The sequence below is a fragment of the Mobula hypostoma genome, chromosome 7 (assembly GCF_963921235.1).
Source record: "Mobula hypostoma chromosome 7, sMobHyp1.1, whole genome shotgun sequence".
Classification (NCBI taxonomy): Eukaryota; Metazoa; Chordata; class Chondrichthyes; order Myliobatiformes; family Myliobatidae; genus Mobula; species Mobula hypostoma.
Window position 1 is genome coordinate 167,416,333 of NC_086103.1, and position 15,215 is coordinate 167,431,547.

The 15,215-nt window shown below is 41.1% G+C and overlaps 1 protein-coding gene across 1 annotated transcript in view; it reads right to left on the minus strand.

The window, feature by feature from the left end:
• oca2 (oculocutaneous albinism II) overlaps positions 1-15,215 on the minus strand; it is a 498,511-nt gene that overhangs the window by 147,791 nt on the left and 335,505 nt on the right. Inside the window, exon 17 of the mRNA XM_063052933.1 lies at positions 15,050-15,158. Coding sequence (XP_062909003.1) covers positions 15,050-15,158 — 109 coding nt within the window. The remainder of the gene's footprint in view (positions 1-15,049; positions 15,159-15,215) is intronic.

Here is a 15,215-nt window from a genome sequence, read left to right on the forward strand (position 1 = left end):
ATTATGCATACAATTATATCATTCAGTATAAAAGAAGGCTGTGCAAAACAAGATATTAGTGCAACAGAGAACAAAGCCACAATGGAAGGCAAGTCGATGGAAGTGAAAGAGGTGATGTCCCATTGCTGAGGCAAGTGCAAGTGCAGTACTGTACAAAACTCTCAGGCACACACACACACACATATATATATAGTACCTAAGACCTTTGCACAGTAGTGCAGTAATTTTATGTATTGCACTGTACACTGCTGCAAGAAAAGACAAATTTAATGACATATGTGAGTGATGATAAACCTGATTCTGATATGAGTCTCCATTGTGGACTGAGAAAAGGGAGGGGTCAGGGAGAGGGGAATCATGGTTGGGAAAGGGAGGTGGGAGAGGGGACAGAACAGGAAACACCAGCAGAGAAACATTCTGTGATGGTCAATAAACCAATTGTTTGGAATCAAATAACCATGCCTGGTGTCTCGGGGCTGGGTGTGTCTGCACCTGCACCAACACCCCCTACCCCTGGCACTCCTTCTCTGCCACTTGTCCTCACACCCCTCCTGCAGTTCTTCACCCTCCTTCTTCGCAACATCCTTTTATCCCACCAGATGTACAGACTAGCTCTCTGCTCCATGTTGGCAAATACAGTGCTGTGCAAAAGTCTTAGACACCCTAGCTATATAAATTGCCCAAGACTTTTGCACAGTACTGTAGATTCAAGAACTTGATGGTTGTAGGTACCGGCATATTAACTGTAACATTATATAAATGGAACTTGCTTAATATTAATACACCAGGCTGGACAAACAGGCTAAGAAAAGCTATGCCAACATAACATCAGGCAGACATGGCCAGTGCTAATATGGACAGAAAGACAAGCTATCAAAAGTTAGGGAATTTGATATTACTTTAAAAAGACAAGTCTTTCTTTCGGTTATTCCAGAAGTGACTTATACCAACAAAAAAGTAAGAGAAAAATTTGGTCTATGTAAATAGTAGCTTGTCCGTTGTCAAATTAGTTTTTAAAATGTTCCACAGTGGGAAATGTTAAATTAGGTTAATTCTGTAATTACCCCTCTAAATCAAGTGCGCCATATAATGAAATTGAATTGCAATTTTAAATAGATCAACCATTAATTAAAATAAATATAGTTCATCAGGTACTGCATCATTGTGAGTGATAATGATGCCCTGCAGTTGTATGACTCATATCAGGTTGTTTTCAGGCAAAGCCATTGTGATATGCATGAATGATTTGGATGTAGATGTAACAGGCACGATCAGTAAATTTGCAGATGGCACGAAGTTTGGCGGAATTGCGACCAGTCAGGCTACGGAGATAAGATGAACATTGTCAGAAGGATTTCAATCCATATAAATGTGAGGTGATTCATTTTCAGAGCACCAAGGGCATCTATCATGAATGGCAGGGTTCCACAGAGCATTGATGAACTATAAAAAAGAACGTGTTTTTACTGGAGAGAATCCAGAGAAAATTCGTCAGGATGTTGCATACGATGGAACAGTTCAGTTATGAGGAAGCTCTAAGTCTGTTCACCTGGACTGGAGAAGCTTAAGAGGGCATATGGCTGAGCTATATAAAATTATGAGGGGTATAGACAGAGTAAGTGGCAGGAAACTTTTCCCATGTCAGAAAACTTAGGATAAAGGAGTAGAGATTCAAAGGGGATGTGAGGCAGTCGTTTTTCACCAGTAGAGTGGTGAGCACCTGGAATGCACTACTTGTGAGGGTTAAAGAGTTAGAGCACAGAAACAGGTCCTTCAGCTCACCTAGTCCATGCCAAGCTGTTATTTGCCTAATTCCATCAAAGCACACCAGGACCGTATCCTTCCATACCCCTCCCATCCTTGTACTTACCTAAACTTCTCTTAAAATTGCCATCAAACGCACATTCACTACTTCTGCTGGATGTTTCTGCAGAGTGTTTAAAGCGGGGTTACTGACAGCATTTAAGAGCTAACTAGGAGAGAACTTGATTAACTTGGGCATAGAAGGGTATGGGCCAAGTGTTGGGAGATGGGTTAGCATGGGCTGTTGTGATCTGAACAACTTGCTTCCATTATTTGTGTCTCAATGATATCACAAGCAAAATTCAGTCTGAGGCATTCCACTCGAAAGTAGCTAACATACAGTAGTTCAGGAGACAGAAAGTGGTTTTCGTAAGGCTCAATCAGTCGAAGCTCTAGAAGCCAAATTCATTTGTGTGTGAATTTATTCAATTCTGGCTCTTTAGAAGGTTAGATTATCAGCAATTCTGAATCAATGCCCCACAAAGATATCTGAGTTCATCTGAGTTATAAAAAGAATGTATCAGGCACCTCAATAAATTATCAAAATACCTCAAATATTTCACAAAAGCAGTTACCGTCAGTGGTTAGGTGAACAAATAGACCATAGAATAGCAACCTCGCACAATCACCAATGAATACAGTATCTGTCTATGCTCTGTCAGCTCCATGAAGAAGTATTCATCTATTCCCACATTGTTCTTTCTCAAGACTCTTGCAAATATTTTCCTTCCAAGTGGTTCTCAAATTCATCTTTGAAGTTGATAGCCAGGGTCTTGCTGAAATGTTTGTTGCTACATAAAACATAACACATAGAACAGTACAGCACAATACAGTCCCTTCGTCCCACAATGTTGTGCCAAACCGTAACAGCATACTTCATGATCAATGTAACCCCTTCCCCACTAGGGGGCGACATGGTAGTGTAGAGGTTAGCGTAATGCTTGACAACGACAGCTAGAAGATCGGGTTTCATTTCCTGTCTGTAAGGAGTTTGTACATTCTCCCTGAGACCATAAGCTTGAGCAACAATGCTTCTTCTTCTGAGTGGGCATATTGTGGCCTTCCAGACTGATCATTTACTTTCTCAAACAATATCAGAACCAGCCATTTTTTGCTGCAACTCATCTGTAGGTGAAGTCTTCTCAGATTTTGCTCTTCACCACCACTCCATTAGCGTAGCTTGACCTGCTAACTTCAACTCTCTACCTACCACATTAACAACTCGTGCCCACAGCAATCTATCACAGCTATTCCCTTTATTCTATCCAGCAACCCACTCCCGTCTTCCTTACAAATGAAGAAATGCCTTTATCCTGAAACATTAACCCCGGTTCTCTTTCCACAGGTGCTGCCTGTCCTGTTAAGCATTTCCAGCAGTTCATGCTCTTTGTTTCGAACTAGGATATTGTTGCCCCAGTCCAAGGATGTCACCTTTCCTCAGGCAGTGTCCACTTTTAAACCTGAATATTGATCCAGGTTGGGAGATCTGACTGAGACACAAGAGATACTGCAGATATTGGATATCTTGAACAAGACACACACAAACACACACACAATGCTGGAGGATCTCATCAGGTCAGGAGGGAAATAAAACAATCATCATTTTGGTCTTGGTCCAAAACGTCAGCTGTTTATTTCCCTCCATAGACGCTGCCTGACCTGCTGAGTTCCTGCAGCATTGAGTGTGTGTTGCTTAGGAACTCTGACTGATTTCTTTCTGCCCTGTAATGGCCTACATTTCTTCAAATACCCTCTCAAGCCCTTGAATTCCTTTTGTAAACACAATGTCTCCAAGTGCCCTTAGCTTCAATGTAATAATTCAATGGTGTCTTTCTGAGCTTTTTGTTAAAATATTTATTCATAGGATGTGGTAATCACTTGTAGTGCCAGAATTTATTTTTCATCTGGGGTGGCATGTAATGCTATTACTGCACCAGTGACCCCAGGTTCTATTTCCCCCTTTGTCTATAAGGAGTTTGTACGTTCTGCCCAAGACATGACCAGGTGCTCCGGTTTCATTCCACATCCCAAGGACGGAGAGGTTAGTGAGTTAAATGCTTACCTGGGTGTGAGCTTGTTGGGCCCCAAGGGCCTGCTACCATCTTATATCTCTAAATTAAATTTAAAATCTCCAAGAGACAGTTCAGAGTCAACACATTGGTTGTTCCAGAATACTGTATTTAGCCAAAGGCTCTCAACACAAAATATTGACTGTTTATTCCCCTCATCGATGCTGTCTGACTTGCTGAGTTCCTGAAGCATTTTGTGTGCTGCTGTTGACTGCCCACTTTCTTCCACACATGTTGCCTGACCTGACGATTTCCTCCTTTGTTTTTGTCTCCATTCATTTCATGATGCTGATACTGTTATTAGCTTTTTAAAAAATTAAATTTAATTTATTTAATTACTTCAATTTAAATTCCTTCAGTTCAGGGCAATTTGGTTTGGAACATTACAGCACCACTCCCTCCATGCCCTTCTCTGTAAGTCTCAGCCCAACAGCTCTCCAAGGATCCCATAATTTTCCACTTCCCAGAACTTCTTTTATTTTTGACCGACAGCTGCTTTGACACAATTCTCTGGACTTAACTCCCCAGTTACCTCAACAAATCAATCTCTTTTTTTTGTCTTAAGCCTCGGTGTTCCCAAGCATTTGGTCATTTGTCCCGATGTTTCCTGCTTCGATCATTCATCAGTTTAATAGCATAAGAATTAGGAAGAAGGGCCTGACATTCACCTCAGCTGCAGGGGTTTGCTGTATCAGAGGCTCTACATGAACACTTTTTGCTGTCACTGTTGTTCCACTCTGCAAAGCCTGATGTCACACCTGACAATAAATCTGCTGCTAAATTGGAAAAGTCAAGTATTTTACAAAAATGCCAAATTAAGCTCCAGTATTTTATTATGTACGCTGCATTTAAATATTGCCATCATTAAGTCTGAATGAAGACTGTCAAAATGTCAGTCCATTTTCAAGTCACACATTATGCACAGTATATATAATTCCTTTGTAAAACACACTCTTCCCCATTTTACTTTCCGCAGACTTTACCTGGAACTCACTGCAGTGCAGTAGAATGACAATTTATTGGGAACAGGATTCCTCCTCAGAATGATGTGGTGCTGACAGGGCCTTATTTATACAACCCATACAGTTAATTTTAGAAAGAACCTGGATACCAAGCCAATTAAATTCCAGAATTTGAATTCCATAACAAAACCTGTCAGCTCAACCACTTTAGAGCACTGCTACAGTCCAGAAGTGATGACAGTCAGCATGCTGACCCTGCATGATTCAAGACAGCACGAGAAACAGGACTAAGAGAGAAGAAGAAAAAAGGATACCATATCTAGCAACTAATGTTCAGTGAACTGATTTTTCCCCTTCATTTCGTTTTGATTTTGTGCACAGAGGGATGTTTGTATTGACATTGCATGTGGAATCTGACAGTGGTGTAAACGTTAACAAAGTTCAAAGTAAATTTCTTATTAAAGTATATTCATGTCACCATGTACTACCCTGAGATTCATTTTCTTGTGGGCATACTCACCAAGTACAAAGAAACGCAATAGAATCAATTAAAAACTATGCACAATCAAAGACATACAACTAATGTGCAAAGGTCAACAAACTGTGCAAGTAAATAAAAAACAAAAAGATAGCTAGATGCATACATACATACAGTAAAGGAATGAATAATATCGAGAATCCTGATGAAGGCTCTCAGTCTGAAACCTCGACTGTTTACTCTTTTCCATAGATGCTGCCTGGCCTGCTGAGTTCCTCCAACGTTTTGCGTGTCGCTTGGATTTCTAGCATCTGCAGATTTTCTCTTGTTTGTGAATAATATTGAGAAAATTAGTTATAGAATCCTTGAAAGTGAATCCATAGGTTGTGGAATTAATTCAACGTTGAGGAGAGTGAAGTTATCCATGCTGGTTCAAGAGCCTGATAATCGAAGGGTAATAATTGTTCTTGAACCTGGTAGCATGGGACCTAAGGCTTAAGGTTTATCAATGTTGAATAAAGTGGAAGATTTGCAAAGTGTTTGAGAAGAAGGGAAAGGGTAATATTTTCATTATTGGAGGACGCATAATTAGATCCAGCTACTCACAGTACTGGGGAAAAAGGTACAAGATACAGTATTTAGTGTCATCAATAATTGACTCTGCCAATATCATGCAAAACGTTTTAGTCAGAAAGACAGATAAACAAGGAAATTTAAAGAGCAGAAGGGTGCAATAGGATAGAGACTAACAATTACTTCTTAGGTCTTTTTACCAGACAGGTATCCAGGCAGTATAATATCCAACCACAATATATATGTTGGCATGCATCCTCACGAAAGATCAAGAAAAATTAACTTTGTTTGTCACATGTACATCGAAGTATTGAAACATACAGTGAAGTGCGTCATTTGTGTCAATAACCAACACACCCTGGGACTGCGCTGGGGGCAGCCTACAAGTGTCACCATGCTTCCAGAGTCAACGCAGCACGCCCACAACTTACCAACCCGAACTCATGCACCTTTAGAATGTGGGAGGAAACCAGTGCATCCAGAGGAAACCCACACAACTGTGGGAAAAACATATAAACTCCTTTCAGACAACAGCAGGAACTAAACTCCATTCTTACAGTTGGCATTGTAAAGCGTGACACTAACCACTACATTAATATATTAGCATAAAACTGGTATCACACACATTATAGAAATTGCACATTTGTTCATTTCATTAATAGATTTCCGCTGAGTTGGTTGCCTGACAACGTAAGTTTTAAGGCCGGCACCAAAGCGGTCCTTTAGGTTTTGGCACCTTGCCAGAGTGAAGTAGATGTGGTCGGTGGGCTCCAAAGCAACAAATCCCTGGGAAACTGAACCACATCTGAGAGATAGGGGAGGAGATTTGTGAAGAATTAATCTTCATTCTGATGGTGTTATTGGACACAGTAGAGCCTGACAACACAAAAACAAATGAAGTTTTCATCTGAGCTCAACTGAGACATGTGGAATGGGAAACTGTTGACTTATGGCCTGATCTTAACAATGACAGTGAAACAAAAAGGTGAAGCACTATATGAAAATAGCCAAATATAAGCAGTGGCCACAGATGACAACAACTGAACCTCTTGACTATGCCTGCGAGCTTTTACGCATTGAGTTGCTGCCACATAAGTGGCTGATTAGATTATTTTCATTAATGAGCTGGTATACCAATGAACCTAAAAGTGGTCACTAAGTGTATGTTCATGGTCTTTTGCTGCTGTAGCCCATCTATTTCAAGCTTCAATGTGTTATGTGTTCAGAGATGCTCTTCTCTACACCATTGTTTTAATGTGTAGTTATCTGAGTTACTATTGCCATCCTGTCAGCTTGAATTAACCCTCTGAACTCTCTCATTAACAAGGCATATTTTGCCCACAGAACTGCCACTCACTGGATGTTTTTTTGTTTCTCGCACCATTCTCTATTCACTCTAGAGACTTGTGCGTGAAAACCCCAGGAAATGAGCAGTTTCTGACATACTCAAACCACTCCATCTAGCACAAACAATCATTCCACAGTCAAAGTCACAGATCATATTTTTCCCCATTCTAATGTTTGGTCTGAATAACTGAACCTCTTGACCATGCCTGCATGCTTTTACTTTTGACCATGTCTGTGTGCTTTTATGCACTCAGTTGCTGCTACAGGATTGGCTGATTAAATATTTGCATTAACGTACAGGTGTACAACTGTACCTAATGAAGTGCCCACAGAGTGTATACTATCGTTAATCCAGGCTTCCATAATATGCCCTGTAAATGTTGACTAGTTTGCAAACCAGATCCAGTTCTTTCTCAATATTTCTGCTTTCAGCCTATTTTCAATTTAGTCCAGTTAAATTAGCCTTCACTCTGTTTGCTAATGTGAGGTTAGCAGCACTTGGATTAATCTTAATCCCTCAGAGAGGGGTTCAGGCAGGATGTTAAAATTCAGAACTGAACCCATCCTGCTTAACTAATTCCAATTTGAGGATTAATGAAGGCGTGGGAAGTGGTTTCAATAATCAAATATAACAATATTGAGTTTTGATCTAATCTGCTTTTCTGGTTAAAACCAACTAGCTTGATTTACCAGGCTCAAAGAAATCCAGCAGTTGAAGGAGGAAAGGATAGTTTCAGGGAAACGGTAGATGTCTTCATGATGCTCATTTTTAATCAAGAAAGTTTATTCATAATTTTAAAAATTTGTAAGATAAACTGGGCAATGTGTTTTCATTCTTTACGTTCACAGTCAACGTTTTCAGTACTGTTCTATTGCATTCCTATACATCAATAGCATTGCTACCACTTATATGTGGCACTCTGAGGAGATACATTACTGCAACTCTACTGGCTCCCTCACCCAACCCGGTCCCTCCCTCTCCAGCAGGAGAAGAACCTTTGTAGTTACTACTTCAGTGCGTTCCTCAGCATGTACTCCTGCAGCCTGGAATTTGCTAGTCAGCGGCATTCCTCTATGGACTTTCAATGTGTCGACAGACCAACAACTTTCAGGTATACCGAAGGATGTCTTCCACTAAGTCAATGATGTTTGTTTCCATGTGTGTCCCTGGAAAGAGCCCATAGATCGGAGAGTCCTCTGTCACAGGGCTGCTCAGGATGAACCACAACACAGGCCCTTGTATCTTTCTCCGCACCCTCTTCACTAACCCACAGACCTATGGACCTGAGGGAGCCTTGTTCTCCCCAAGACCCTGCAATCTCTGTATTTGTCAGATACCCTCTCCCCAGTCCCACATCTCACACAGGGGGACTGATGTTTTAGGGAACAAACTCCACCTCATTCCTAGCTCAGCTTAGGCAGAATCAAATATCGCTGTGATGATTGTACGTTCTAGTACCAATTGTTTGGCGACAATAAAGTATAAAGTATCAAAACTCTTCATCCCACATAGCATGCCTCATATACACTGTCTGTTGCAATGTTCTTCATGTCTACCAACCAGACTGACTTCTAGGCAAAAAATTCTCCAAAGAAAACAGTTGCAGAAATCCATATCAGTGAGGTTGCATTTGGAATTTTGAGTATATTTAGCCCATCATGCTGGTGCCAGCCTTTTGAATGAGCTATCAGCAGTTCCTTACTTCTGCTCCATTGGGCTGCGAGTTTGCATCTGTTTTAAGCAGATGTTCCTTTCCATTTGAAACTTAGCCTTGATCTCCTTCCACTATTTTTGTGAGTTGCACAGTTACATTGTAGTTAGCATGATGCTTTACAGTGCCAGGTACCCAGGATCAATTCCTGCTGCTTTCTGTAAGGAGTTCATACGTTCTCCCCGTGACTACATGGGTTTCCTCCCACATTCCAAAGATGTACAGGTTAGTAGGTTAATTGTTCACAGGGATGATATTGGGCGGTGTGAGCTCAATGAAGGTCTGTTACTGTGCTCTATCTCTAAATAAAAAATAAAATGAAATAACATTTGCAAGAGTTTCCCATTGATCAGTCAACATACCAAATTACTACATATCCACTCATCATCTGAAAAGATAAGCTTCCTCTTAACACTATCTAACTTGAGGAGAACAATCCCAGTAGAACTAACCATTCTACACATGACTGAAGTTCTTCATCCCTGTCAATGTTTTCGTATAAACCAGGGCTACAAGGAAATTATAGATAAATTAAATCTATTCTTTGTATCACTCTATACTGTGGAGAATATTTCAAGTATACCAAAGATTGCTGATGTGCTAGATTTTCATGTAAAAACTTGTAACAATCGTTAGTGGAAGGGATAGAGTATTGAGAAAACTAATTGATTCAAGATGCAAGATCAAGATTGTTTATTGCCTTTCTTCAATACACGAGTGTAAAGGAGAATGAAGTGATTGTTACTCTGGATCTGATGCAGCATAAAAAACACAATAAGCATAAAGGACATAATAAAAGAACAAAAAAAAATACAAATATAAAAGCAATCCTATAAAACTCAATGTGCATGTAAATGACCAAAGGTAGACAAATTACCAGGTCTCGATAGCCCACATTATAGTGTTTTAAATGAGGCAACTACAGACACAATGATCCTTCAGTCTTGCAGAGGGTGATGTATCTCTGGAACTCTTTACATTAGAATTCTCTACTTTGGAGGATAAATAACTGAGGGCATTTAAAGAGTGAGTAGACAATTTTTTTGAAAGATCGGGAAATTGAGGGCTAGGTGGAAAGGGCCAGGGGCAAAGCAGATTTTTAAAAACAGTGCAGGGTTGAGAGATCAGGTGGCCTTTACCAGCTTCTACTTTCTTGCGTGAAGCAACTCATCTTCTAAAGGGACAACTAGGATGGACATTAAGTGCAGACCTAGCTATTAATGCCAGCATACATTTATTTTCCTCTGTTCATACTTTTGCATAACCCATTCACGCTCAGCTGCCAAGAGCAGAAAGAAACTTGCTGGGGAGTAGGTTAATTAGTAAAACAAGTAGCAGGTCTAAGACTGGAGCAGATTCAACTCAATAAATTGTGTGTGTTAGCTGGGGGCTAGCAACAAGCTTCAGATAAATTGGCACTACATTGGATACAAATTTGTTGGTTTTGTTAATGTACGAATAACTTACTCTGTGAATTGACTTATTATTCTGGAGCACTTCTTGGGCATTTTTGTTGATGGTTCATTTCATTGACAGCATTGTAATATTCACAGGCCGATGATTATCTGAAGCAGTGAGGCAAAGCTTGGCAAACAAATCAATCCTTAAAGCCAGAGTTAGGTCACTAGTATGCACAAGAACATGTGTATATCTAGCTGAGAAAAGTATATTAAATCAGTGTTGAAGACCGTCGGTTTATACATCATGACTTTGCTCTTAGTCATAAAATTTACCGTATGAGTCAGTAGCAGATTTAAAGATTAGCTTTATTTGTCACATGTATATCGAAGCATACAGTGAAACATAAACACAGGAGATTCTGCAGATGCTGGAAACCCAGAGTGACACACACAAAATGCTGGAGGAGCTCAGTTTCCCCTTCCTTTCCAGTCCTGATGAAGGGTCGCGGCCCGAAACATGGACTGTTTATTCCTTTCCATAGATACTGCCTGGCCCGCTGCATTCCTCCAGCCCTTTAAGTACACAGAGTGAAATATGTCACTAGCATCGGCCATGTGCTAGGGCAGCCCACGACTGCCGCCGTACCTCTGGTGCCACCATTGCATGCCCGCAAATTACTAACTCCATCTTGTACACCTTTTGAATGGGGGAGGAAACTGGATCACCCATTTCTTTTAAACTGATCCTGTTCATTCTGGAACCAATGTTGATGAGGAGACACGAGAGACGACAGATATTGGAATCTGGGGTGAAAAATAAAACTGCTGGAAGAAGTCATGGGTCAAACAGTATTTAAAGTATGGACTCAAAAGGACACTCACCATTTCAATATCTTAATAGGAGACAGGGTGGGAGAAGGTATCACTGAGGTGGCTCTGGGTATCCAGTGGCTTATAATAGATGTCAATAGATAGTTTACCTCCTCAGATAAAGACAGGGAGATCCAGAAAAGATAGAGAAGGTGCTTTCCATTCTAGGACTTCACAAACTGGTACATATTTGTCTTACCTTGCTGAGGAAAATGCTAAGAGACACAATTACGCAGCAGAGAGAAGATTCACATTAACAAGTGCCTTTTCCCCCTTTTCCCTCTACCTTGGTAGAATTCAAGTCAAAGGAAACAGAGATGTTCCCTAGACAGAATTTCCTGCACTACATGCTCAGGGTAGGATCAGCCCTGTAACCTCTGGTAAGATGGTCACAGCGACCACACCACGTCCCACAAGTGATGCAAATATGTGTTTTTCTTATGATTGCAAGACATTTGTAATACAAGATACTGCATGTCGGGTTCATTTGTTCATTGGAGAGACCAGCAGCAGGGGAGCTGCATGCCCTTGGTTGTTGTGTGGACCAGACCCTCATACCGTGGCATTGTCTATGACAGCCATCCAGCGGACGAGGCTCTGGAGGCAGTGTGGGAGAGAAGAGAGGGGCAACAGGCTGGGTTAGTGGCTGGCCTCTATAGCTGTCTCTCCCATCAGTGCTGCTCTCCAGTGTTCGTTTCCTGGTAGACAAGCTGCATTGCCTTCATATGCAGCTGACTCAAGGCAAGATGAGGAAGAACTGCTACGTGCCTATTCTTGCAAAAACGTGGCTCCAGGAGAACATTCCATGCACCATCAATCTTCAGGCCATGCCACTCTGGGACTCGTGCTAATATTATTTTGTGACTGTAGGTGCGATTGTAACTATACACGTATATGTGCTGTGGTGGCTGTATGTACTCTGCTTTGCTTGGACCTGGTGGAATGTTGATTCCTTTAGCTGCATACATGAGTGACAATTAAACTTGAACTTGAAATTCAACTTGGACATATGCCACGAGGCTGTGTGCTTAGTCCCCTGTTCTAGTCACTTTACACTTCTGACTGTGAGACTAAGTCCAGCTCCAATGCCGTATTCAAGTTTACCAATGACACCACAAATCAAAGCTGGTGATGAATCAGCATATAGGACAAAGATTGAAAATCTGGCTGAGTGGTGCCATAACAACTACCTCTCATTCAATGCCAGCAAGACCAAGGAGCTGATTATTGACTTCAGTGGGAGGAGAGCAGAGGTCCACGAGCCAGTCCTCATCAGAGGATCAGAGGTAGGGAGGATCATCAACTTTAAATTTGCCAGTGTCATCATTTCAAAGGACCTGTCCTGGGCCCAGCACCTAAGTGCAATTATGGAGAAAGCACGGTAGTGCCTCTTCTTTCTTAGCAGTTTGCAGAGATTCGACGTGACATCTAAAATTTTGGCAAACTTCTATAGATGTGCAGTGGAGGGTATATTGACTGGCTGCATCACAGCCTGGTATGGAAACACCAATGCCCTTGAATGGAAAATCCTACAAAAAGTTGTGGATATGGGCTGGTCCGACACGGGTAAAGCCCTCCCCACCATTGAGCACATCTACATGAAACATTGTTGCAGGAAAGCAGTATTTGTCATCAGAGACCCCCAGCACCCAGGACATGCTCTCTTCTCACTGCTGCCATCACGAAGAAGGTGCAGGAGCTTCGAGACTTACACCATCAGTTTCAGGAATAGTTGTTACTCCTCAAACAGCAGGTTCTTCAATGAAAGGGGATAACGTCACTCAGCTTCACATGCCCTATCATTGAGATGTTCCCACAACCTATAGACTCACTTTCAAGGACTTTTCATCTCATGCTCTCAATATTTATTGTCTATTTATTTAGTATTATTATTATTATTATTTCTTTCCTTTTGTATTTGCAGTTTGTTGTCTTTTGCATACTGATTGAATGCCCAAGTTGGTGCGGTGTCTCATTGATTCTATTATGGTTATTTTTCTATCATGGATTTATTGAGTATGCTTGTAAGAAAATGAATTTCAGGGCTATTTGTGGTGGCATAATGTACTTTGGTAATAAATTTACTTTGAATGTTGAGGCCATGGACAAGACCACCAAAAAAAAGGAACAAGTTCCAAAGGAACGATCTGTCTTCTTGAAAAAAAAAGGCAGGGATGCTCGTCCCCCTTTTAAAGCAATTTTTAGAGGAACTTCACCAAGAGTATCCTGGCTACCAGCATCACCATCTGGCACAGGAATTGCGAAGCGTCTGGCCACAAGTGCCTACACAGGATTGCAAGGACTGCTGAGAGGATCATCAGGGTCTCCCTTCCACCCATCTGGAGCAGACACCATAGCATCCCACCCATCCATCCAACTGTTTGATTCCCTAGTATCAGGCAGGATGTATTGTAGCATTTGGACAGTAACCATTAGGATGGGAAACAGCTTATTCCGCAGGGCCATAAGACTGCTGAACTCCCTGGCACCAGACAGACCTCATCACATATGAAGCACCAGTAGAGTTACGCTGTTTACTTTTTAACTTGTGTTGTATATGCACCTTATTATTTGTTACTTTGTGAGTTGTGTGTACTGTATTGTGCACCTTGGTCCGGAGCAACGTTGTCTCCTTTGGTGATATACATGTATACAGGTGAATGACAATAAACTTGAACTTTTTAGAAGTTAAAAGAATCGTTAAAAGAAAAGGAAGATGGATAAGTCACTGCAATAAAGGTTTGAAACACCAACAACTCTCAATACTTGCAGCCCCATCTTTGACTAATTTTGCCTATCAACGGCCCATCAACAGGTGTCACAGAAAATTTAGCTAATGGAATATACAGATATAAAAGGAAGAAATAAACATGAAGAGCGGGCAATACACTGCGATCTATTAGCACGAGGCTTCTCTGGAATGGAAACCAGATGAAAAGATCTGTTGTCTGTGCACAACTACATATCAACTAAGTAAAAGCATGTATGCAGGAGATGGCTTTAATTGGTGTATTCTAGTGAGAGAAAGAGAACGCAAGGGTACAACGTGCATGCATAGACAACAGCACATGTGCAGGCAACAGATCAATGTGTAGTGTTAACGGGAGGATCATTGCTCTAAAAGAATTAGATCCATACATCACACAATCATTGGACAAACAGAAGAGCTGGCAGTCAAACAAGACCAAAGAGAAAATTTACAAGGATGTTGCTGGGGCTTGAGGACCTGAGTTATAGGGAAAGGTTGAATATCTTAGGACTTTATTCCCTAGAGCTAAGAGAATAAAAAGAGATTTGATAGACATAGACAAAATTATTTGGGTATAGATAAGGTAAATGTGAGCAGGCTGAGGTTGGGTGAGACTAGAATTAGAGGTTGTGGGTGAAAGGCTTAAGGGGAACATGAGGGAGAACTTCATTCAGAGGGTGGTGAGTGTGTGGAACGAGCTGCTAGCAGGAGTGGTGGATGCAGGTTTGATTTCAACATTTAAGAGAGATTTGGATAAGTACATGAATGGAAGGGCTATGGACTGCTTTGGCCTGGGTGCAGGTGGATGGGAATAAGCAGAACAATAGTTCAGTATGAACTAGATGAGTTGATTGCCCTATTTCTGTGCTGCATTGCTCTGTGACTCTCTGACCAAAGGTCAAGAAAGCATGAATGCAGAAATCTTGTCAGGACTTAGACAGCAAAACATACCAAAGAAACCAGAAAGGAGGAAAGCAGAAACCAGTGAAGATCACTCCAGAGAGTTAAAGTAAGAAAGGTTACATATTGAAGGATGCATCTACTGAAGATTCAACCACCCCGCTGTTACAAATAAGCCTCACTTACCGAGACCGAGATGGATGTTGGAGACAAATGAATTGAGAAAGAACATGAGGATAACAAAACCCAAAACACTTGAGCATTTCACCAGCAGGGCCTTGTCCATTATCCTGTGCTGCAAAGATATAATCAATAATAAAAAAAGTGAAAAAATTGCAGCTAAAACTTTATA